This window comes from Leucopleurus acutus (genome assembly GCF_964270905.1).
Source record: "Leucopleurus acutus genome assembly, chromosome: 20".
In the NCBI taxonomy this organism is placed as follows: Eukaryota; Metazoa; Chordata; class Mammalia; order Artiodactyla; family Delphinidae; genus Leucopleurus; species Leucopleurus acutus.
The window spans coordinates 47,536,745-47,561,941 of record NC_139162.1 but is presented as its reverse complement, the minus strand read 5'-3'; the positions used below and the strand labels follow the sequence as shown (position 1 = coordinate 47,561,941).

The window sequence follows — 25,197 nt, the reverse complement described above, 5'->3', positions numbered from 1 at the left end:
CTCATCTGGGGGAGGCCAGCCGCCATGTCATGAGGAAACTCAAGCAGCGCTATAGAGGGGTCCACGTGGCAAGGAACTGAGGCCTTCTGCCACAGCCATGTGGGTGAGCCACCTTGCAAGAGATCTTCCAGTCTCAAACTTCAGATGGCTTCAGCCCCAGCTGACATCTTGACTGTAACCTCATTAGAAACCCTGATCCAGAATTACCCTGCTAAGCAGTTCCCAGACTCCTGACCTTCAGAAACCATGCGAGGTAATACATGCTTGTTGTTTTAAGCTACTGGATTTGGGGGATATAGATAACTAATACACCAGCTATGCAGCCTTTGGCAAATGATTTTCCCTTGACGTGGGCCTCATCTGCATATGGGAATAATAAGGGTGCCAACCCACTTCGTATGGCTGTAGTAAGGACCAAATGGCTTAATGCACGCAAAGCACTTAAAACCATACCTTCTAGTAAGTTCTATAGAAATGTTAGCTATTCTTACTGCCCTCAGCTCTCGGAGCACCCAAGGAGGACCTGGAGAGTCTGAAGCCCCGGGCTCTCCCCTCCCGATCCAAGCAACATCTTCTCTTTACCCCCAAAGTGCTCTTCTCTGTGTGTTCCATGGGATGGCAAAATTTGATAAGCACCACCCTAAAGGATTCTGAGAACGTCTCAGAGGAGCCTGGAGAGTTTGGAGAAGCTCATTATAAGGGTTCGGCAGAAGGCTCGTGTTGAAGAGCACGTGGGGGGAGTGTGGGTACTCAGGAGTCTGGGAGGAATTAGAATTCTTTGTGAGTGGGGACGTGTCATTATTCATCGCCCACGGATACCTGGCCAGGGTAGGGGTCCTGCTCTAGCCTGTATTCCACACACAAAGCGAAGGAGGAAAGGGCACCTTTTGCTAATTCATACCTCATGGGCTAATGGTGGTTCTGTGGAGCACGGGTGAGGGGGCAGGTGGGTTCCTCAACAGTCTGAGGGATTCTGTGGTTTTAGGGGGTCCTGGAGATGTCAGGGCCATGTGGGGTGCTCAGAGTTTGGGTGTAAAATCTGAGATGGGGGGAGGGGATCCTGTGGGTTCTCACAATCCATCCAGACAGTCCACAGGCTGCTTCAGGCGGTTTCCCTGGCGCAGGTAGTCGTAAATCTCGCTGTTCTCCACTCCTGGATATGGGGTTTGGCCTCGAGTGGCAATCTCCCACATTGTCACCCCGAAGGACCACTGTGGTGGGGTAGAAGGGAGAGAATTTAGGGGGTCTCTCCTGCACAGATGCCCTCACCCAACATACAGATTCATGGGTATCCCCACACTTATGTGTACACAGCTATCTTTGTGGGTGCATCACAGCTATTCACAGAAACACTTTGGTACAGGTACACACTTACGGAGGCAACTTGTGGGCACACGTAGACCTGCCCACCCGTGCAAACAATTATACACTTCACGGACACGTGGTCTCGGGTCACCCTCCACACCCTGGCTATACACATGTATACACTTACCACTGCCTCTCCCAACCTAAACTGTCTACATATCCCACGTAGCAACCTGTCACCATGCACCCATGGGCCTATGCATACCCCCAGCATGTCCACACCACCGTTCACAGATGCGCACCACACGTGGTCCCTGTGGTGGACCCCTGCGCAGGGAAGCCCTCACGTCCCTGTGAGCCCAGGTCTGGTGTGAGATGATCAGGCCACGCCCTCCCCCTGCTCCCTACTCCTGCCAGGGGTGCACGTACCACATCGCTCTTGCTGGTGTAGACGCGGTCAGCCAGGCTCTCGATGGCAATCCACTTGACCGGCATCTTGGCGATGCGTCCCTGACGGTAATAGTCCCCGTTGTAGATCTTCTTGGAGAGCCCAAAGTCCGCCACACACACCGACATGTTCTCGTTCAGCCTACCAGATTGGGGAGAGGAATGGGGTCACGGCATCAGCCCCCTCCACCAGGAAGCCTGCCCTTACTCTCAGACACGTCTCCATCTCTTGCCCTGGCTGTCCTGCTTGGGGCTGGGGATCAGTTTCCCCGCCTTGCCCCAGACTGGGAGGGAACCGTGTTACTTCTTATACCCTCTGTAAAAGGTGGGTGGGAAAAGGGCTGCTATGGGCCTTCCCAGCTCTGGCTTTTTGCCAGATTCTAAGGTCCTTCCTAGACTCCTTGGGTTGGAGTCTCTGATTTTTTTTTAACTGTGTTTTTGAAGTATACTATATACACAGAAACATGCACAAATCTTAAATGAAGAGCTCACTGAATTTTTTTTTAAATAAATTTATTTATTTATTTTTGGCTGAGTTAGATCTTTGTTGCTGCACGCGGGCTTTCTCTAGCTGCAGTGAGCGGGGGCTACTCTTTGTTGTGGTGCACGGGCTTCTGATTGCAGTGGCTTCTCTTGTTGCTGAGCACGGGCTCTAGGCGCACGGGCTTCAGCAGTTTGGCTCGTGGGCTCCAGAGTGCAGGCTCAGTAGTTGTGGCGCACGGGCTCAGTAATTGTGGCACACAGGCTCAGTAGTTGTGGCTCGTGGGCTCTAGAGCACAGGCTCAGTAGTTGTGGCGCACGGGCTTAGTTGTCTGCGGCATGTGGGATCTTCCTGGACCAAGGCTTGAACCCGTGTCCCCTGCATTGGCAGGCGGATCCTTAACCACTGCGTCACCAGGGAAGCCCGAGCTCACTGAATTTTCATAAACACACCCAGGTAACCAGAAACTAGATTAAGAAACAGAACATCGTGGGGCATCTGTGCAATGGAATACCACACAGCAAAGAAAAAGAACTACTGATACGTACAATGACATGGACTAATCTCAAAACTTCATGCTGAGCAAAATAAGCTAGACACAAAGGAGTCAAAATTGCGATTTCACTTACATGACATTTAAGAAGAGGTGACAGAAGTTGATGGGGACAAAAGTATAGAATAGTGGTTACCCCTTGGGGGCAGTGACTGGGAAGGGCAGGTGACAGCCTGCCAAGGGCCTAGAAATGTTCTTTATCTTGATCTAGTGGTGGTTGTTTCCATGGGTCTATAGACACGTAAACATTCATTGAACTGCATGCATAAAATGTGCATATTTTAGTGTATGTAGAATAGACATCGATTTTTTAAAATGAGAAAGAAAGGTTACCGGTCCTTCCTTCCTAGCGTATAACTACCCCTCCTAGGTGATCAAGATCTTCACTTCTAGCAGCATGGATTACTTGTGCTTGTTTTTGTGCTTTATATAAATAGAAGATTCCCTGATTCTTGCATCTGAGTTTCTGGGATTCTGTTTTTTTAAGAATTGATGGGCTTCCCTGGTGGCGCAGTGGTTGAGAGTCTGCCTGCCGATGCAGGGGACATGGGTTCGTGCCCCGGTCCGGGAAGATCCCACATGCCGCGGAGCGGCTGGGCCCATGAGCCATGGCCGCTGAGCCTACGCGTCCGCAGCCTGTGCTCCGCAACAGGAGAGGCCACAGCAGTGAGAGGCCTGCGTACCGCAAACAAAAAAAGAGAATTGATGATTTCGGGGACTTCCCTGGTGGCTCAGTGGTTAAGAATCCACCTGCCAATGCAGGAGACACGGGTTCGAGCCCTGGTCTGGGAAGATCCCACATGCCGCGGAGCAACTAAACCCATGCACCACAACTACTGAGCCTGCACCCTAGAGCCCGCAAGCCACAACTACTGAAGCCCGCATGACTAGAGCGCGTGCTCCAGAATGAGAGAGGCCACCGCAATGAGAGGCTCACGTGCAGCAACGAAGACCCAATGCAGCCAAAAATAAATATTAATTAATTAATTAATTTTTAAAAAAAGAATTGATTATTTCTACCCAGGGTGATGGACTTGGGTAATGACCAACCAGAACAGACCCCGGAGGCCCCTAATATGCTAGGAGTTAAGCTTTAACTGCTGTGTCTGGGGGGAGGGGGGTGGAGATGGGTGATACTCAGGGATCTAAGCTGGTGGCTGTGGAGCACATGGGAAGCTTGGGGAAGTGGCCAGTTGCCAACTGGTAAGGAAGTATTTTAATATTTTAACAACTTAACAGAAAATGTGACGGGTGCATAACAATTGATTGTCCACCCTGATTTTTGGTGTCACTGTTACATTGTGGGCTTAACGAGGATCAGCCCACGTTACAGAAATAAAAGAACTTCCATTTTGACTGAGTCTATTCATGCCTTTAGACCTCCTTTCCAGTTTATAGGAAATAAAGGGAACACAGGAACAAGGCAAATGCCACAACAAGGAAACAGACACATCTTATACATGGGACATCCTACAAGACAACTGGCCTGATCTCTTCCAAAAGAATATGCCACAAAACTATACACAGGGCTTCCCTGGTGGCGCAGTGGTTGAGAGTCTGCCTGCCGATGCGGGGGACACTGGTTCGTGTCCTGGTCCGGGAAGATCCCACATGCCGCTGAGCGGCTGGGCCCGTGAGCCATGGCCGCTGGGCCTGCGCGTCCGGAGCCTGTGCTCCGCAACGGGAGAGGCCACAGCAGTGAGAGGCCCTCGTACTGCAAAAAAAAAAAAAAAACTATACGCAGGTAATGGTGGTGGAGGGTAATTCTAGATTAAAAGGGACCAAGGGGTACAACAACCAAACGCAATCTGGGAACTTTGCATAGATCCTGGTTTTGGGGGAAAAAATATCCTGAAAAGACATTTTGAAGGACAATCGGAGGAACTGGAACATGGATTGGATAGCAGGTTGTGTTACAGAATTACTGTTAATCTTCTTACGTGTGATAACAGAATTGTGGTTGTTTAGGCATAAGTCCTGATTTCAGGAGATACCTACTGAAGATTTAGGGGTGGAATGTCACGATCTTGGCAACTTACTTTCAAATGGTTGAGGGGAGAGAGAGAAAGAGAAGAGAGGACAAATGTGGCAACATCTCAACAAGGAGGAGATATGGGTGTTCATTGCACAATTCTTTCAACTTCTCCGCAGATTTGGAATTTTTCAAAGTAAAAAGTTGGGGGGGGTTGTGGAATTCCCTGGCGGTCCAGTGGTTAGGACTCCGCACTTCCACTGCAGGGGGCACGGGTTCGATCCCTGGTCCGGGAACTAAGATCCCGCATGCCCTCGCAGTATGGCAAAAAAAAAAAACCTGGGGGTGGCAGGAATAAAGACATTTGTGAAAATTTGCATGTCTTATAGAAGATTCTCTGATTCTCTTTTTTTTGGGGCCGTGCTGCGTGGTTTGTGGGATCTTAGCTCCCCGACCAGGGATCGAACCTGGGTCCTCAGCACTGATAGTGCAGAGTCCTAGCTACTGGACCACCAGGGAATTCCCAAAGATTCTCTGATTCTCCAGCTCCTATTTCTGAGTCCAAGAGTGTAATGAGACTAATATTCTAAGGCTGTGTGTACACACACACATACACACACCTCGCCCTCACTTTAGCCCTGGTTCTGACCTATTTTCTGCTTGCCCCTTGGCAGGGGGTGTGGCCTCTTTATCCAGTGTGGCCCCTCCCCAAGGGTAGCCCCAGGTAAGACACTCAGCATGGAGGGGGACAAAGATGAAGCTTAAATGTCACCACCCTCATCGGTCACCTCTGCCCTTTTGCTCACCACATGCTACCCACCGAGCCCTCACTCTTGTCACTTTTCTTCACATCTCAGTACTCCTTCAGGATCTCGGTTCAGGGCCCACCTCCTCCAGAAAGCCGGCCCCAGCCTCCCTGCTCACCTCTCTATTCCACTCCTGAGCTCTGACCTGCCTGAAGGCTGTGTGTTTCTAGGGCCCTCTTCCATCCTGCGAAGGAGGGCGGGGCGGGGGGCAGTGTCCCGGAAGGAGGGGGGATTCCTGGAAGGGTGGAAACTCACATGCAGTTCCTGGCGGCCAAGTCCCGGTGTATGAATCTCTTGGTACTCAGATACTCCATGCCACTGGCAATGTCTGCCATGAACTTCACCAGCATCTGAGTGGGCAAGAACTGAGGGGGCCGGGGCAGGAGGGAGTAGAGGGTCAGAAGAGTCCCCGAGATCTATCCCTCCTCCCTTCCTGTCTCCTAGCTCTGCCCTGCGATGCTCTCCCAGGGCCCCAAGAATTAAATCCCACCCCTTTCTAACACAGCCCTATGTCATCCCCTCCTGCCTTCCCCTGTCTTGATCCCTATTGTTCTTGTCCTTGACATATGCTCCAGCAGGGAGCCCCCTTTCTGGTCTTTAAACAAGCCATGCTTGTTCCCACCTCTGAGCCTTTGCACATGCTGTGCCCTCTGCTGGGACTGCTTTCTCCCAGATCTCCCCACCTCCCACCAGCTGGCTCCTCCTTCAACTTCCCCTCCTCAGTGAGACCTTCCCTGTTCACCCAAATTAACTGCCTGGCCTCCCTGTCACTCATCCTGCTCTATTTCCTTCCTAGCACTTAAATTATCTTGCTTATTTGTTGAACTTATTTATTGTCTGGTCCCCCCACTGGCAGACAGCTCCATGCAAGCAGGCTCCTGGTCACCTTGGCCTTCCCAGTGTCTGAGCGGCTCTGGGTACCTGGTAGGTGCTCAATTAACACTTGTGGGCCAGACAATAAAATGCTCTCACCACTGGCTGGTCCCCAAGCCGGGAATAGAGCAGGAAACTGTGTAGGTCTCCGTGTTTCATGAAAGGTAAGATGACCACGGGTGCCGGGAAGCCCTCTCGTTCGGAACCCTGGAAACAGACGCCTGAGTGCCCCCAGGCAGCCCTGTCACTGGAGTTGGGCAGAAGGGGAAGCCGCCCCATCCCTCAGCTCTGTCTCTCCCTCCCCCTCAAGTCTGGCCTCCAAATTGTTGGGGAGGGGGGTGACGGCCAAGCTTCAGAGAAGCCATTTCCAGCACTGTTCCCAGGGTTGTCTCTCCAGCCCTCCTGGGGACCTCAGCTATTTCTGGGAAAGGTCAGATGTCACATTCCAAGCTGAGGGAGAGAGGAAGGGGGGAACTTGCTGACTCTCAGGGAGCAGGGAGGAGGAAGCCTGGAGGTTTGATTTTTCTCAGTGCCCAAGGGAGGGGTCTTCCCTCTGCTGCGGCCTCCACGGGGCCTGTCGACCCCCTAAATCTGCCCTCCCTCACCGATGAGCCTCATGACGTTGGGGTGGTCGAATTCTTTCATGCAGACGGCTTCACTCAGGAAATCCTCCAGCTCTGACCTTGTGCAGATGGCAACTTGGGGGAGAGAGGAAGGTGTATGAGGAGGAGGGGTGGGGAGGGAGGACTCTTTCCCTCCTCCTCCTCGGCCTCATCACCATCATCATCCTCTTCTTCTTTATCAAACGTGATTTGTAAGTACCAGGTGCTGTATTCAGCACTCTACATCTATTAACTTATTTAATCCTCTGAGGAGCTTCTATTGCTTTCCCCATTTTTATTTATTTATTTATTTTTTGCGGTACGTGGGCCTCTCACCGTTGTGGCCTCTCCCGTTGCGGAGCACAGGCTCCGGACACGCAGGCTCAGCGGCCATGGCTCACAGGCCCAGCCGCTCCGCCGCATGTGGGATCTTCCCGGACCGGAGCACGAACCCGCGTCCCCTGCATCGGCAGGCGGACTCTCAACCACTGCGCCACCGGGGAAGCCCTACTTTCCCCATTTTAAAGATGGGGAGGGGCTTCCCCGGTGGCGCAGCGGATCTGTCTGCCAGTGCAGGGGACGTGGGTTCAAGCCCTGGTCCGGGAAGATCTCACTTGCTGTGGAGCAACTAGGGCCGTGCACCACAACTACTGAGCCTGCGCTCTAGAGCCCGAGAGGCACAACTACTGAGTCAGCGTGCCGCAACTACTGAAGCCCGCGTGTCTAGAGCCCGTGCTCCGCCACAAGAGTAGCCACCGCAATGAGAAGCCCGCACACTGCTACGAAGAGTAGCCCCCGCTCGCCACAACTAGAGAAAGCCCGCGTGCAGCAACGAAGACCCAGCGCAGCTAAAAATAAATAAAATAAAAATAAAAAAATTTAAAAAAAAAAGATGGGGGAAACCAATGCACAGAATGGTTAAGAAACCTGCTTAAGGACACACACAGCTAGCAAGAGGACTAGACAGAGCTCAAACGCAGGCAGTCTGGCTCCGGGGTCCATGTGCAGCTCTGTGCTAGGCTGCTTCCCAGCACAGTCGCAGCAGCCCTGGAATCCCTACCATTGTCCCTGTTTTGCAACTCAGGACACTGACTCATAGAGGCAAAGTGACTTGCTCAGCGTCACACAGCTGGGATTCAAACCCAGGTCAGGAACATAACCTGGTATGCAAGAGGCACTCAGTAATGAATGAGGGAACGAGTTATAACTCCATAACCCAAGCTTTTAGCCGCTGTGACTTTGAAAGGATCATTTCTCCCTTACCTCCAGTCTGACCCTCTAAGCTTCATCCCTATGTGGAAAGGACTTGGCCCTGGACTTCCTGTGCTGTGTGAACCTGGACTGGCTCCCACCTTCTCTGATGATGTAAATAATATGGTTTTAGTCCACATTAATCGTGAGTTCAATGTGCCAACCCCAGCATTAAGTGCTTTGCCACACAACACCCTAGGAGGTAGGGACATTATGATCCTTTTCTCCAGATGAGGAATGGGAGGCTCGGAGAGGGATAGTCACTAACCCGAGATCACACAGCGAGTAAATGATGAAGCCAGGTGTGCCTCATTCTCGACCTTACCCTGCTCTGCTATGCATCACATGGGGCTGGGCCCTTTGAAAACTACATTTCCCAGGCTCCCTTTCCTGCTGTTTCCTGTTGGAGTCTGCCAATGGGAAGCACTGATGGGAGATTGACAGGTGGGCGAGTGGAGGGGAGAAGTCAGGGCATTTCGTCCTCTCTCTTTCTGCTTCCAGTATTGCCTTGGTGGTGGCTTTGTCTCCTTTGTGTTTCGAGCTCCCACAAGGTAGACCCTAACTCTGTGATTCCTAAATCCCATCAGGGAGCTCTGGCTGTGGGCTCTGGTAACACCAGTTCCTGCCTCTGCCCTTCGGGCCTGGGGGTGGAAGTGACATAGTGCTGCTGCTAATTGTCTCACTGCTCCCAGCTGTTCCTTCAGTTGTCCCTACACCTTTGTAGTAATCTCCCTGTATTAAGTTCCCTCTGTTGAAGGACCTGGCAGGGACTCCATTTCCTGTCCGGAAACACTGAGGTTCTGTGGTTGGGCTAAATTGCTGTTACCTTTCCTGTTCTTCTGCTTCCTTAGGGGAACAGGGAAGGGACCTGAGATTAAGGGATGGGGATCCCACATGTGTGCACATGCATGTACAGACTCACTCTTCATCGTCTTCACAGCCACCTTGAGGATGGAGTCATCCTGGTTGAGCTGGCCTTCCATCACAGCTCCAAACTCTCCTGTGGGGGACCAGAGAGAGATGCTGACCTCAGGGGGGCGTCGTAGAGACTGCATTTCCTGTGGCTGGGCAGGGGTGGGGGAGGACTTCATGGTTCAGGGAGATGTGTGTGTGTGTGTGTGTGTGTGTGTGTGTGTGTGTTATGGGGGGACTCACCTTCTCCCAGGGTCTTCCCCAGGGCCACCTTATGCCGGTCCACCATCACATCCCGCAGCTTCTCCTTCAGCTCTTCACTGATGCCCAGGCTGTTCACTGCATGGGAGGTAGGGGTAGACAGAGCCATGGAGCAGGGCTGACACCCAGACGACGCTCGCCCATAGGGATACAGGCGTGCTCATTTTATTGCACTTTGCAGATATTGTGTTTTTTACACACTGAAGACCCGTGGCAACCTTGTGTCGAGCGAGTCTATCGGCGCCATTTTCCCAATAGCATTTGCTTGCCCCGTGTCTCCGTGTCACATTTTGGTCATTCTGGCAATATTTCAAAACTTTTCATTATTTTTATATTTGTTATGATGACCTGTGATCAGTGATCTTTGATGTTACTACTACAATTCACTGAAGGCCCGGATGGTGGTTGGCATTTTTCAGGAATAAAACAACTTAAAATTAAGGTATGTACATTGTTTTTAAAGATATAATGCTATTGCACACTTAGTAGACTGCAGTATTGTGTAAACATAACTTTTATATGCGCTGGGAAAGCCAAAAATGCGTGTGACTTGCTTTATTGCATTATTTGCTTTATCGTGGTGGTCTGGAATCAAATCCACCATATCTCTGAGGTATGCCTGTATACCCATGGTTAAAATGCTGAAATACTTCTGCATTCATTCAAAATCAGCTAATGGCCAGAGCACCCCCCCAGCCCCACCCTAGCTTCTCCTCTAACCCCCCTGAATCTTCCCCCAGAGCAGCAACTAAAGGATGAGAGCCTGGCACATAATCTTGCACTAGTGGGCACCCTGATTGGTTAGCGTCCTGCCGCACCAGTTGTTAGAAATATTTCTTAACTGTTTATTGAAGTATAAACTGCAAAAATCGTAAGTGAGCAGCTCAGTGGATTTTCACAAGCCAAACACAACAGTGTAACTAGCACCCAGGTGAAGAACAGACCATGACCTGTCCTCTCAGGGGAGTCCACTTCCCTGACCTTTCCTACCCCAGATGAGTCTTTTCTGTTTGGGGATGCTATAAACGTGGAATCACATCATATGTTCTCTTTTGTGTCTGGCTTCTTTCACTCAACACAATGTCTATGAGATCATTGTAATGTAGTTGTTGTGTGTAGTCGGATCTATTATTTTCACTGCTGTGTAGCAATCGTTTTCCAACTTATTGGCCTCAGGACCCCTTCACATTCTTAAAATTATTGAGGCCTGAAAAGAGCTTTCTTTTATGTGGGTCATCTATACACCAGTATTTATTGTGTTCAAAATGAAAACGGAAAGATTTTCTTTTTCTTTTTCTTTTTCTTTTTTTTTTTTTTTTTTTTTTGGCCTCGTGGCACAGCATACAGGATCTTAGTTCCCCGTCCAGGAATCAAACCCGCGCCCCCTGCACTGGAAGCACGGAGTCTTAACCACTGGACCGCCACTGCCAGGGAAGTCCCACGGGTAGATTTCCCAAACACAAGGATACATAAGCACATGTTCAATCAATCAACAGAACGATGACATCATCACATATTAGGAAGCCTCTGGGAAACTCCATGGAGTGCTTGCGAGAGAATGAGAGTGCCAAAGGGCAAAAGATGTCTTGGTGTTAATATGCAAATAATTTTGACCTCGTGGACCTCCTGCGAAGGTCTCGGGTACTCCCGGGGACTCAGGTCACACTTCGAGAACTGCCGCCGCACGTTATTCCGTTAGATTGCTGTGACCCCGTCACTTCCTCTTCCTTCTCCTTTTCAATAAATGTCTTTCCCAGCCCCTTCTGGTGTCTCCCTGGGGCCCTGGCAGTCTTCTCACTGTGTGCTAGGAAGCTACCTAACTCTGTCCCTTTTCTTTCTGGATCTGTTTCCCCAAATGGAGAGATTAAGAGATTGGACTGGATGGCCTCTGAGGTCCCTCCTTAGCTGGGACCCTCCATCACGCTACAATCCTCTGAGTGTCTATAGTTCTAAGATTCTATGATTTTTAAGATCCTGAGGGTCTATAGTCCTGGATTATAATTCTTTCGGCCAAGATCTCTTCTACCTCTCTCACATTCTTTAATTCCAAGAGGCAGGTAAGAGGATGGACTTGAGAGCAAAACGGCCTGGGTTTGAATCCCAACTCTCCAGCTTACGAGCTGTGTGGCCTCCAGCAAGTTACTTAACCTCTCTATGCTGCAGCCTCCTCATCTTTGAAGTGAGGTGGGGGGATAACTACCTAACTCATCGGGTTGTTGTGAGGATTAAATGAAGGGACCTGTGTAGAGCACTTAGAACAGCACCTGTCACAGAGGAAGTGCTAGGGTTGGCTGTTATCATCAGCATCATAATCATCTCAGCAGCAGCGTCTTCTTCATGGTCATCATCATCATCTTTATCATCATCATCATGATTATGTTGTTCTGAGATCCTACGGCTCTAAGCTTGGTCTTTCTAAGATCTACTATGTCTAAGATTCAGTTATTCTAAGGTTGATTCTAAGGTGGTGTGTGGTTCCACAATTCTGTTGCTCTTAGGGTCTGTGGTTCCAACATCCTAGTATTCCAAGGCCTTCAGACACTTTTGGTTCATGCATCTGCAGAAGCCCAGCAGGCCCAAAGCTCTATACTTCTTATCCCAAACCCAGGCAGGGAGGCATGGGGTTCACTTACAGGTGGCTTCAGTGGTCCGACGGCTGTAGGACTTGCGAACACGGTACCTGACCACCAGCTCGCCCCTCTCCATTGTTGGTTCGAACACCTCTCTGGGGGGAATAGAGAGGAGATGAGGGCAGGGCAGAACAATGTGGAACCTCCTCCTTCCACCAACAGTGAAAGCGAACGCCATCCCCACCCCCAGGCCTGCCTGCCCTCTCCTCCAGTGTTTGCTGAGCACGTCTTGGATGGCTTTCTGCCTTCCATTCACTCCCCAGAGGCTTGCCCTCATTCTGATTCTTGGTAACCTCTCCTCCTGCACCAGCCTCCTCATGGTCTCCCCACCTCCGACCCCTCCATCCCAGTCCATGTTGGCCTTCCAACCCACGTGACTCCCACTCACCCATAGCGGGTCTCTTTCTTCCGCCGGTGGACGAGGAACAGGGCCAGGATGAGGACACAGGCGGCAGCCACCACTGCTCCCAGCAGTACATACCACCAGGGCCATGAGAAGGCAGGGACTGGGGGTTCACTCACTGTCAGGGGGTACGCGGGACAGGTCATGGTTGAGGTCTTGGTTCCAGCTCCCTGAGCCCCAAGGGGGTGATGTTGAAAGGAGGCAGGTGTGGATATATTTGATGAGGCATGTGACAGGTGCGTTCCCCTATCTGGGGAGACTGGGCTGGGCTGGACAGGGCATGCAGTGGATACGATAGATAGGAGTGGATGTTAAAGGAAGAGTGTGAAACTTGTAGGATGAGCATGGTAAGTTAAGAGTGGGATGGATAGGGACTTCCCTGGTGGTGCAGTGGACGATAAGACTCCACGCTCCCAATGCAGGGCGCCCGGGTTCGATCCCTGGTCAGAGAACTAGATCCCACATGCATGCCACAACTAAGAGAGTCCGCATGCCGCAACTAAAAAGCCCGCACGCCTCAACTAAAGATCCTGCACGCCGCAACTAAGACCTGGCGCAGCCAAGATAAAAAAATAAATAATAATAAATAAATAAATATTAACAAAAAGAATGGGATGGACACTGGGGGACTGTGTGATGCGTGTGGAAGGAGTGTGGGATGAGAGTGAGAGACCTGTGCAAGGTGGGCTGTGCAATGTAATGTGAGCACGGGATGGTTGTGAGTAAATCTCAAGTGGTCTATGGGTGTGTGATGATCGTACAAGGAGGGGGGACTTGGGTGTGGAAGACAGATGAGTAGGGAGAGAACGCATACAGTGTAGGACAGGTGCACGAGGCATGTGCAATGAACATGCAAGGAGTTTGAGGCTCCAGGGACCAATGGCCAAGGAATATTTTTGAGGAGTGTGTGATGGCTATGGACGGGTTTTATTTTTATTTTTAGTTTTAGTTTTGGCCTCCCTGCGCCTTCTGAGATCTTAGTTTCCCGACCAAGGATCGAACCCAGGCCCTTGGGAGTGAAAGTGCTGAGTCTTAACCACTGGACCGCCAGGGAATTCCCTGGAAGGGTTTTCGTAAAGCAAGGGATGAGAGTAAAATAAATGTGTAAAGGGGCATAGTGTGCAAAGGAGTGTGTAAAGAGTGTCAGATAAGTACTGGGATATGTGAGGATTCAGGGAGTATTCAAGGAGTTTTAGATACAAGGAAGAGCAGTCTTCGTAAGGATGTTACTTTGATGTGAGGTGAGTGTGCAACAAGTGCGCAAAGGACATGGGAAGGGAAGATGAGAAGCACGGGATGAATGGAAGGGGTGTGCAAAAAGGTGGGAGTGAGTGTGTAAGGAACGGAGGATGGGTATGTGCTGAGTGTACCAGGAGTTTGGTGTGGGTGTGTGCAGAAAGCGGGCATGGGTTAGGATCGGCTTGGGGTGAGGGAATAACGTGTAAAGAGTGTCGAGTGAGTGTGCAAGGAGAGTTGCAAAATGTGGGATCGTGTGGACTGAAAGTTTTACAGTGCTTGCAATGTTGGAGGTACGGTGAATGTGTAAAAAGTATGCAGAGTGTGTGAATGAGAAGTGTGGGTGTGCATTGGGTTTGGGAAGCACGTGTGACGAATGAAGGGTTATAATGGGATGAACGTGAAAGGAGGGTGGGATTAGTGTGGAAAGGTATGCAAAGAAATGCAGGAAGGCATGTAAGGAACGTGGGTTGAGTTACAAAAGGGGCTGTAATAGTGCTAGGAGGGTACAATGGGTGTAGGAGGAATGTTTGAGAATTGTTGGAGAAATATTTGAGAAGGATGGATATGAGGGGGATAACTCACCTGTCTGTTCATTTATCCATCCATCCACCCACCCACCTACTAATGGATTCATCTACCCAACTACCGATCCATTCATCCATCCATCCATCCATCCACCACCCACCCACCAATTCATTCATTCATCCATCTACACATTCACTGATCCACCATTCCATCCATCCATCCATCCATCCATCCACCATTCACTGAGTACCTACAATGCACTGGGTCATTCCAGCCACCTCCACCAAGGACCACACAAACCCAAGAAACAGAGGATTAGAGTGATGAGTTTGAGAAGTACGAAAGGGATGTGCAAAGAGTGTGTGTGGTGATGGGGTCCTCACTCGACAATGAGGGAAGGGAGGGAGAAGAGGCGAAAGTCCTTACCCAGCTGGTGGATTGGCTGTCCTTGTCCTGTGAGGAGAAAGGACAGAGGGAGGACATGCTCAGAGAGGGCAAGACTGGTGAGACACAGGTGAGGGAGTGAGGCTCTCAGTAAGGTTCCAGGTAGGAACAGAGCCTAGACTGGGGTAACGCTCAAAGGTACAGCAAGCAAGTCACAGGCATCTGGGAGAGACAAGGTCCCTGTGGGCAGGTTGAAGGGGGCTGAGCACGGCTTTGGAGTTACCTGGGCGCCAGAGCACCAGGGGCACAGGGAGGCTCCAGGGTCCATCCCCAGCGGCGGTGTAGGCTGCCACGCACACCGTCAGGTTGGGAACAGACCTGTCTCCCCGCAGCTCCAAGGTCACTTCTCGCCTTAGCCCTACATCCATTAGCACCTAGGACATCCAGACGTGGCATCAGAGTAGAGCTCCAGCCCCTAACGCTTAAGCCTTCCCCCTCAGCCTCAACTCCCCATCTTTCTCAAAGCCCTCTCCTCTCTCCTCATCTGCAGTCCCTCATCCCCTACCTCTTCCTACCCTTCATTTCTCATCCCCCATCCCGTCCTCTCCTTTCCATTCTCCATCTCTACACCCACTAAAGTAACAGCTCCGCCAGGACTGGGACTCTGTCTCATTCACTCCCACGTCTTCAAGTCCTAGCATGATGCGTGGAACACGGTACTTGTGTTGAAGAACTGAATCCTCATCTTTTCACCCTCATCGCTCCATCGCCTTCTAACTCCCCACCCTCTCTCCCACCCCATCTCTGCACCCCAGGGTGCTGCTTGTTCAGATAGTACCTTTGTGCCAATTAGGAAGAGGCACCCCTTCCTCAAGATGTTATGCCACTATCTGCTGGAAAACCGTCCTGGTACATATAGGTCTACTGAAACGCTTTGTACGTGATTCAGAAATAGCCATCCCTAACCCTCTCCCGGACCCCTTTAACCGTCCCACAATGTGCCCTCCTAGCACAGTGTGATGGCGTCCTACCCAACCTGCTCAACTGTCCATGTCTGCCCTGTCATCTTCTCCCCACCACTCCTCGCTCCTCCACAGCCACTCCGCCCCAACCTAGCCAGCAGCACCCACCTCGGGGGTATCCTGACCTCGATAGGCCAGTCGGTACCCTAACAGGGTGCCCTGCAGGGGCGCCCTTGGTTCCTGCCAATGCACGAGGGCTTGGCTTCCATTCCGCACGGCGCTAACGTTCTCAGGAGGGCCCAGGGGCACTGGAGGACAGGGAAGAGGGGAAGCTGGCACCCCCACCTCTTCCTGACCCCCACCCCTGTTCCCAGGAAGTAGGGCCAGGGTACAGAGGGCATGCACGTGGGCACCTCGTGCAGGCCTCCCATGAGCAGAAGCACGGGGGAGAGATGCCAGTGTGCCATGCTGAGGAGTCGGGGACGAGGCAGGAAGGGGTTAAACGGGCGAGAGGAGATGCCGGGGATCATACTGATGTACGCGAGGGTCAGTGGGGCAGTGAGCGACGTCTCCTGGCCACCAGCCCCTTCTTACCTCCCTCCGGTGTCTCCACAGGAAGCCAGTGGGTCCAGGGTGAGGGGCCCTGGCTACTGACACACGCCACCCGGATGTGGTAAGGGGTGTGAGGATGGAGGTTGCCCAGCCGCAGTTGGTGAGGCGGAACAGATGCTTGTAAGGTGAGGGGTTCCTCTGGGGGGTCTGGCTCTCCCAGCCAGGTGCCCACCCCATCGTCTGACAGCACAGCCTGGGGAGAGAGGGGCGCGTGAGGACAGGGTGGCCACGCAATCACTGGAGGTGCTCACACAACTCTCAGTGGTGGTGATCCTGCTGTGATGACACAGTTTTGCAAGGATGTGTGTGTGTGTCACAACTCCATGTTAGTGCAACACGGGCACCTGAGTTTGCAAAGCGAGGAGACCACCCAGCTGCGCAATGTGGCTCTGCCATCACTCGCAAATGTCACTTCTGACAAGACTTTCCCTCTCTGAGCCTCAGTTTCCTCATCTGGAAAATGGGGGCTTAGAGGAGCAAATGCCTTCCAGGGCTGTTTAAAGATTCAATGTAGGACAGTTGCACAGTGCCTGGCAGGTGGTCAGCATCAACAATAATGACAGTGATAGTCAACCACAGGCAAAAGCAATGTCCCACATTAGAAGTCAGAAGAGGGAATTCCCTGGTGGTCCAGTGGTTAGGACTCCGTGCTTTCACTGCCGTGGGCCCGGGGTTCAAACCCTGGTGAGGGAACTAGGATCCTGCAAGCCGAGCGGCTCAGCAAAAAAAAAAAAAAAAGTCAGAAGAGTGGGCATCTCTGGGGGCTGAGGGAGCCTTCAAGGAAGTTGAGGAGTGTCTGCATCTTGATTCAGACGGAGGTCACATAGGTTAAGCAATCTGGGTGTACACCAAAGATTACGCACATTATGTATGTTATACCTTAATTTAAAAAAAACAAATGCCTTGGGACTTCCCTGGTGGCACTGTGGTTAAGAATCCACGCTCCCAATGCAGGGGGCCTGGATTCGATCCCTGGTCAGGGAACTAGATCCCACATGCGTGCCGCAACTAAGAGTTCACATGCCACAATTAAGGAGCCAGCGAGCCGCAACGAACACCCGGTGTAACCAAATAACTGACTAACTAAATAAGAAAAGCCTTTTACAAATCTGAACTCATTTGATCCTCACCTCAGCTTTGCGCTGTAAGTACGTGCTGCGTTTGTGCCCGTTATACGGGTGAGGACACTGAGGCTCAGAGAGATGAAATCACTGGCCCAAGGACGCCAGCTTGTCACTGATGAACTTGGGACCTGAACCCCATCCTGTCTTCAAAACCTTTGCCCTACTGACAACAAGAATGTCCATTTAAGAGCATCAGTAATAGTAATAATACTTCTCTTCTGTTCAGAGAGGCAATGCAGCTTAGTGCCGAAGAGCACGGATACTGCATCTGGTATTCAAATCCAGCCTCTCCCACTCCCTAGCTCTGCACCTCCGTTTCCTCATCTGTAAAATGGGATCACAACAGCGTTTCCCTACTTCGCAGGGTTAACTGAATTGACTCTCGTAAGTGTGTAGAAGAGTGTTTGTGCATGTCGAGAGTTTGTCATTATCATTTTGTGTGTGTGAGGTTGTCTGGCCATGAGTGTCAAACTCTGCACACCCTGCACAGCGGCACAGGCTGCTACACCCACCTGGTTGCCAGGAGTGGCACCATCAGGATGGCAGGGGCCACGGCTGGGGAAGACGTCTGTACAGCCCTTCCCCACAGAACCACAACCCGCCACAGCCACACAACCCACAGCCACACAGCTCAGGGGTGCTGCCTTCACCCTGGGGAGCAATCAGGTGATGTAACCACACCACACAGTGTGTTGGGAAGTTTATTGCTTAAGGCTCTAAAGCCAGATTCCTTTGGGTCCAAATCTTGGCTTGGATATTATTTGCTGTGTGATTTAGAGTGAGTGTCTTAACCTCCCTGGGTCTCAGTTCCTGTCTCTGGAAAATGGGCTTCCAAGAGTCCCTCCCTGTCAAGGTGCGAGGTTTAATGAAATGATGCACGTGAACTGGCTTGCCATCCTGTCAACAGCTAACATTTTTTGAGTGCCAGCTGTGTCCCAAGCACCTTGCCAAGCACATTCCTGGATGAGCAAATTGCCTCCTTACCACCACCCTATGGGGTCAATTTCTTTTTTCATTCCCATTTTACAGATGAGGAAACAGAGGCCCAGATTCAGCAGCTTGCCCAAAGTCACACAGCCCCCATGTGGGGAGACAACAGCATTGCAAGGCCTGGGGAGGAAATGAGCAGATGGTGGGTAGCAGGATGGGGGGAGTAGGTCTCCATGCCTGATCTCTGACCCACAGTGACTGACCAGAAGGGGAACCTCTTCTGGGACAAAGGGGACGTGGGTGCAGACAGTCAGGCTCCCCCTGCCCACTCCACTTCTCTTTTCCCTGGGACGGCTGTGACCTCCCACTTGAACCCTTAGCCCAGGCACAGCAGGAAGTGAGACCTGGAGAGGGAAGAGGGCACACTTCTGCTTTCTTGGGGACACTGGATGGATGTGGGTTGTGGGTACAGTCGGTGCCTGACCTGGCATTTGAGATCTTCCCAAATCAGCCTGGCCTCTGGGATTGAAATGGTTTTATCCTTTCTAGCCATTGGGGAAGGCAGGTCACTTCCCCTCTCTGGGCCTCAGTTTCTTATCTTGAAAATGGGAAGATGAACAGCCACTCCTTTCTGGGGTTAAAATGTCAATTCAATGTGAGGTTGTCTCCAGGGCCAGAGTCTTTCTTATAAGAAAGGCAGCTCCCGTTCAATCAAGCACTGGCTCTAAATGGTCTTTAGGAGGTCAGGAGTGCCCTTTGGGTTTGGCGAGGCAAGGGTTCGAATCCCACATCTGCCACTTCCTGTCTGTGACTTTGGGCAAGTTGCTTAACTACCCTGAGCCTTAGTTACTTCATCTGGAAAATGAGTGTATCCATAGACCCTACTCCACAAACACTTGAGAGGCTGTGTGAAAAGCTGTAACGCAAGGCGCAGCACATAGGTGACATTCAATAAAAGTTGGTCATTTTCCATTATTGTCATCTCCCATCACAGACACTGTCCCATCCTCACTTAAACTCTCAAATCTCAGAGAACTTCAGGCCAGAACTGGATCTCATATTCAGAGATGTGTGTTGCTTTGTTTTTCTTATTCTAGAGTAGGAACAACTTCAGGGCCGAAGGCTGGGTCTAACTCATCTCAATTGTTAGGTATTCTTCCAGCAAACATTCCCTAGTCGATGTCTGGCCTTGCGCAGGGCAATAAATAATAGGGACCCAGTGGTGGCTAAACCAGGCCAGCCCTGCCCTCCCAGAGTTCACAGTCCAGGGGGAGACAGACTCACCCCCAGACAGTGACAACCCAGGGTGGCCAGGGCTGGGACAGGAGAAGTACAGGGCTGTGGGTACCCAGTGATGACTCTGGGCCCTGCTGTCTCAGGGCTCCCATTCCAGCTAGAGTCAATATCACTAACACTAAATAAATGAAAACAGCCAATAGTATTTTTTTTTTTTTTTTGGCAGTGCCACATGGCTTGCGGGATCTTAGTTCCCCAACCAGGGGCTGAACACACGCCCTCGGCAGTGAAAGCACAGAGTCCTAACCACTGGACCACCAGGGAATTCCCAAAAGCAGCCAATAGTTTATTACACATTTCCAAAGGTCCAGATACTATTTTGTTAATTGCATTCACTCATTGAATCCCCACAGCCAGCCTATCAGGTAGGTACCACCATTATGCCCATTTTATAGATGAGAGAACTGAGACCCAGAGAGGTTGTGTCACCTGCCCAAGCTCATGCGGCCAGCAGCTGGTGGAGTCAGGATTTGAACCCAGGACATCTGGCTTAACCCAAGGCTCTACTGCTTCTCAACACACGAATGGGTGGGAAGGGCTGGTTTCCCAGGGAGAGGATGAGGGCCTGTGGCTGTGGATGGAAGGAGGGCTGAGACGGAGGTGAGGAAAGCCTGAGGTCTCACCTGCAGGGTGCAGTGGGTGAGGGGATAAATGCCACTCAGGCCTGGGGTCCAAGCCACCTCCAGCTCCGTCGGCTGGCTGGAAACCAAGTGGAAGTCGCGGGGCCGCTGGGGGAGCACTGTGGACAGAAGAGGGGAGGAGCTGACCCCTTGCCCAAAGCTCCCCACCCTGCCCTCAACTCCAGCTCTGACCTTTGACCCCAACACCCCACCCTCTGACACCCAGCTCTCCAGCTCCCTTTCCTGTCACCTGTGATGGTGGCCGTGCGGGATGTGGTGACCCCCTTGGCGTTATGGGCTTCACAGGAGAAAGAAGCAGTCTTGTTCAGGCCTGGGGAGTCATAGGAGGGAGGGGTCCAGTCAGAAAGGGGAAGGAGGGGCTCCCGGGCCACGCTGAGCATCCCTTCCACCACGGCCTACCGGACAGGGTCAGTCTGGCACCCAGGGGCACCTGCTTGAAGGGAGATTGTGGGAAAGGGAGATAATACACTGGGAACACAGGTCTCCATCCCCAAACACAAGGCTAGCTAACACCCCACCCCACAGACACCCACACAGACAGAGACACATGCACACGTACACACACAGACATATACACTCAGAACCACATACATAGACGCACACAGGCACACACACTCACACACACGCTTATGCACAGAGATACACACACAGACATATACACTCAGAACCACATACACAGACACACACAGGCACACACACTCACACACACGCTTATGCACAGAGATACACATACATACACAAATATACAGATGCACAGGAACACTCACACAAACAGACACACCAGACGCACGCACCAGCACACACAGCTATACACACAGACGCACACAGAAACACACACTCACATACAGAAACGCACATACTCGGGGACTTCCCTGGTGGCACAGCGGTTAAGAATCCTCCTGCCAATGCAGGGGACACGGGTTCCACCCCTGGTCCGGGAAGATCCCACATGCCGCGGAGCAACTAAGCTTGGGCGCCACATTTACTGAGCCTGTGCTCTAGAGCCCGCGAGCCACAACTACTAAAGCCTGCACGTCATAACTACTGAACCCTGCGCACCTAGAGCCTGTGCTCCGCAACAAGAGAAGCCACCGCAGTGAGAAGCCCACTCACCGCATCGAAGAGTAGCCCCCACTCGCTGCAACTAGAGAAAGCCTGCGCACAACAATGAAGACCCAACGCAGCCAAAAATAAATAACCAAACAATAAATTAATTTTAAAAAAACACAAGGTAATCAAAAAAAGAAACGCACATACTCACACCTAGACACACACAAACACACAGACGTACACACACTCACATATACACACAAGAATAGACACAATCACACTGAGCCACACAGACACCTGTCTCGAGGCATACACATCTAATAGATACACACTTAAGAAACAGGCCCTCGTGGGGGTGTGGAAATGTAGAGGTGTTTGCTCATTGACAAGCTTAGCTGCTACCAGTCCCTCTCCCCCGCACTCACTCACTCTAGCTCCACTGGCCTCCTGATGTTTCTAGAAGGTACTATGCATGCTCCCACCTCGGGAAATCTGCACTTCCGTTCCCTCTGCTTGGAACAGCATTCCCACAGACATCCACGTGGCTCCCTCCTGCCCACCTTCACATTTGTCCCTCAGATTCCACCTTCCAGTCGCCTCTGTCCCCAACCACCTTGTTGAAAATTGGAACCTCCCCTCCACAACTAGCCTCTTCCCTGCTTTACTTTCTCTCTGATTCTTCTCATCACAGCATCCTTTACACAGTCCTACGTATCCTGTTCACTGTGCGTTGACCCCACTAGCACGTCAGCCCAGGCGGGTAGGGGTTTCTGTCTGTTTTGCCCCCTGCCGTATCCCCCCAGGGGCCTAAGACGGCCTGGAACACAGTGGGTTCTCCATAAATGTTTGTTGAATGAGTGGATGAATTTATGTACTTATGAGCACTTCCGGGTGTGTACGTAGCAACGTGAGCATGTGTAATGCCGTGGGTGAGTTCGTGTGTTTTTGCGTGTCTGGGGGTGGATTGCCTCCCCTTTCTCAGTGTGGTGGTGGTGGGAACACAGGCAGATACACACACATGCACGCACACAGAGGCACGTACAAGTACACAGACAAACACAAGAGACGCAGACACACAAACACAGAGAGATACACAACACACAGAGCTATACAACATACACAGATTCACACACACGGCAACAGAGACACGCACACCCATAATGTCTGGGTGATAGGATGTAAGGAGGACCAAGTCTTCGATCTATGTGTGACTGCAGATCTGTATCTGCCTGTGTTTCTCTGCGTGTCTGTGGATGCTATAAGCGTGCGTCTCCTGCGTTTGTTCTGCGCTGTGCTGTATTCCCACCACCACCAGCTACCCGCACACACAAAGTTTCCTTTTCTCAGTTAGCAGAGGGAGTAGAAGGAGGGAAAGGCGGCGAGGCCGGAAGGGGGGTGGGCAGGGAAGTTCCCCAGCTCCGCTGCCCAGGCCGCAGTTCCCAGCCAAGGTCAGGTGCCCGGCCCGCAGCCCCCGCTGCCCCGGGGAGGGACAGGGCAGCCCCGGGCGAGCTGCCCGAGGGGGCGGGGAACCTGGGTCCCGTCCAGCCACCTGGCACGTGGGGGTCCGCCAGGGTCACCGCGCGGGAGACCGCGCTGCCCGCCGCCGTTGGAGCCCTGGGGCGGGAGGGGGGTCTGGAGCCCGGTCCAGTTCCGACCGCAGCATTCCTGCCCCCGCGTGAGTCACCGGGGCGCCCCCCCCCACCCGGCACTTCCGGCCGGACTGGGATCCCCCTTCCCGGGGCCCCAGCGGCCCGCACCTCGAGGGAGGGGGAGACAGGGGCGAAAGGGCCTAGGACCCCCTCCCCTCCGGCGGGCTCTCCCTCTACGACCAGCTCCAGATGTGCTTTCCAGATGTACCGTCCCTCTCCCCCTCGGCGCCCGGCGCCACCCTCCCCCACCCCAGAGCGCAGTTTGCTTTTTCCGAGGGAATTGGAGGGATGGAAGGAGAGAGGGGGCACGCCCTGAGTCAGATCCAGGGACAGACACACACAAACGGACGAAATTCCTTGAGGCAGCACACACCACGAATTCCTACACACACAGTGAATCACACTTAACATACAGGGACCTACAGGGCACGTTGCTGGCCCTAAAACAGAAAACTGGTTAACTACACAGGAGGACGCTGTCGCCAACACGCAGTGACACAAAAACATTCTCTATGACTGACATGTATACACAAGGGGCTGACACTGACGCACATACACAAAGAGAGACGCACACACACACGAACACAAACACGCAATCGAATGAGCACACGCTGACTACAAACACCTAGCAGCACAATACACACCTAGGCTGAAGCTGACAGACACACAAACCTCCCTGCAGTGCGAGATACACCCACCAAGCAACACACGTACGTTGAGGTTGATGTGGACAGACGGATACACAACAGGACACAAATCAGGTTGATGTTAACTGGCTCACACAGAAACGCACCCAAGCCTTCAAAACACAGCTGGACACACTCAGGTTGCTTCAGACACATTCCTCAAGATGCAGGCTGATACGGAAACACACACTTGCATCGACACACGGGGTTGCTGCAGACACGCAAACGTGGAGACGCTGCCTTGTGCATATAGGTGGCACAGACACATATATACACACTGGCTGGTGAGTACCTCAAGTTCATCCACCAAGAGGCAGTCAGGGCTGGGACCGACATAGCAGGAGAGCAGACAGAAGCAGAAGGGTTGTTACTACCTGCTGTGAATCACACACACACACACACACACACACACACACACACGTCTATAGGGGTCCACGGGACAGAGTCACATACCAACATGCTCACCCTGTGACATATACATAGATATCACAGAGCCATCCATACACAGCCACAGGCAGTGGGACCACACCAAGAAACACACCAAGTTGTCCAATGACACATCCTGAGTCCACAAAGAAACAGAAGGTCCCACTAAGACACACTGACACCTAGAGGCACACGCCTGTAAGCTGGCATCGTCTCTATACAGGGAGGTATGGAAAATAGCTACAAGGCACACTGCCGTCCATCACTCTGCCATCTCTCCTCACACACACATGTGCACTCCACCCTCTCACAGAGAGTCACAGCTGTGAACACACAAACACAAAGAGGGACAGATAGCAGGCCGACACTGGAGTACTTAGTCACACACACCCACACACACACCCACACACACACTGACAGCCCCTGAGAAACTTACAGAAACATGCCATAAAGACCCAAACACAGTGGGACAGACACCTAAGGCGACAGTAACATACCTAGCCTCACACACACACACACGCGCGCGCACACACACACACACACACACACACACTCTGAGACATACACAGAAGCCAGCCCTCGCTAAGGTACACCCTCGTACAAACAGGTAGATAGATGCACTGAGACACAGATCGAGAGGGACAGGGACACACCCAGACCTCCCACCCCGCCCCACACACAGAGACACACACAGAGATCCCCACCTGGCAGCTCCCTCACACGCTGATACACACACAGATCCTCTCACACCTGCGTCCCCCATTTCTCCCTCTTCCTGGGATGGGGTGGGGGAACCATCCCCCTCTCCCTCCCCTTTGCCCGGGTCCTGCCAGGCTGACTCAGGCCCCAGAGCTGTGGGCCTGAGTCACCCCTCTGGAGGCCGGCATGCTCACCCCTGCTTCCTCGTACACTCAGGGCCCCCGGAATGCTGGGAATGTGGACACCTCCTTCCACCCTAAGAGACTCTCCGTCAGGAGTCCCCTCCCCATGCCAGCAGATGGAAGAAGCAGGTTGGGGATGCTGGAAGCCGATGCCCTCCAAGGTCTAGCCACCTGCCTCTGACTGACTCAGCCTCCCCCATCTGTGTTCCTCTGCCTCTCCTTCCTCAGTGAGGGGAACCCCCTGTGCTCAGGGTCCCCCAACTCTGGCTGACCACTGTGTGACCCCAAACTAGGTC

At 52.2% G+C, this 25,197-nt stretch overlaps 1 protein-coding gene across 3 annotated transcripts in view; it reads right to left on the bottom strand.

Annotated features, from left to right (window-relative positions):
- The window catches only part of AXL (AXL receptor tyrosine kinase), a 29,385-nt gene that overhangs the window by 1,024 nt on the left and 3,164 nt on the right, over window positions 1-25,197 (bottom strand). Inside the window, exons 5-19 of one of the 3 annotated variants that reach the window (XM_082862616.1) lie at window positions 20,439-20,519; window positions 20,192-20,307; window positions 16,201-16,411; window positions 15,775-15,914; window positions 14,928-15,078; window positions 14,687-14,713; window positions 12,482-12,614; window positions 12,097-12,188; window positions 9,446-9,541; window positions 9,213-9,290; window positions 7,043-7,135; window positions 6,537-6,658; window positions 5,820-5,929; window positions 1,735-1,894; window positions 1,075-1,211 (exon numbers count right to left, since the gene is read on the bottom strand). In XM_082862616.1, coding sequence (XP_082718742.1) covers window positions 1,075-1,211; window positions 1,735-1,894; window positions 5,820-5,929; window positions 6,537-6,658; window positions 7,043-7,135; window positions 9,213-9,290; window positions 9,446-9,541; window positions 12,097-12,188; window positions 12,482-12,614; window positions 14,687-14,713; window positions 14,928-15,078; window positions 15,775-15,914; window positions 16,201-16,411; window positions 20,192-20,307; window positions 20,439-20,519 — 1,747 coding nt within the window. The remainder of the gene's footprint in view (window positions 1-1,074; window positions 1,212-1,734; window positions 1,895-5,819; window positions 5,930-6,536; window positions 6,659-7,042; window positions 7,136-9,212; window positions 9,291-9,445; window positions 9,542-12,096; window positions 12,189-12,481; window positions 12,615-14,686; window positions 14,714-14,927; window positions 15,079-15,774; window positions 15,915-16,200; window positions 16,412-20,191; window positions 20,308-20,438; window positions 20,520-25,197) is intronic. The other 2 variants (XM_082862614.1, XM_082862615.1) reach the window with 2 other exon arrangements.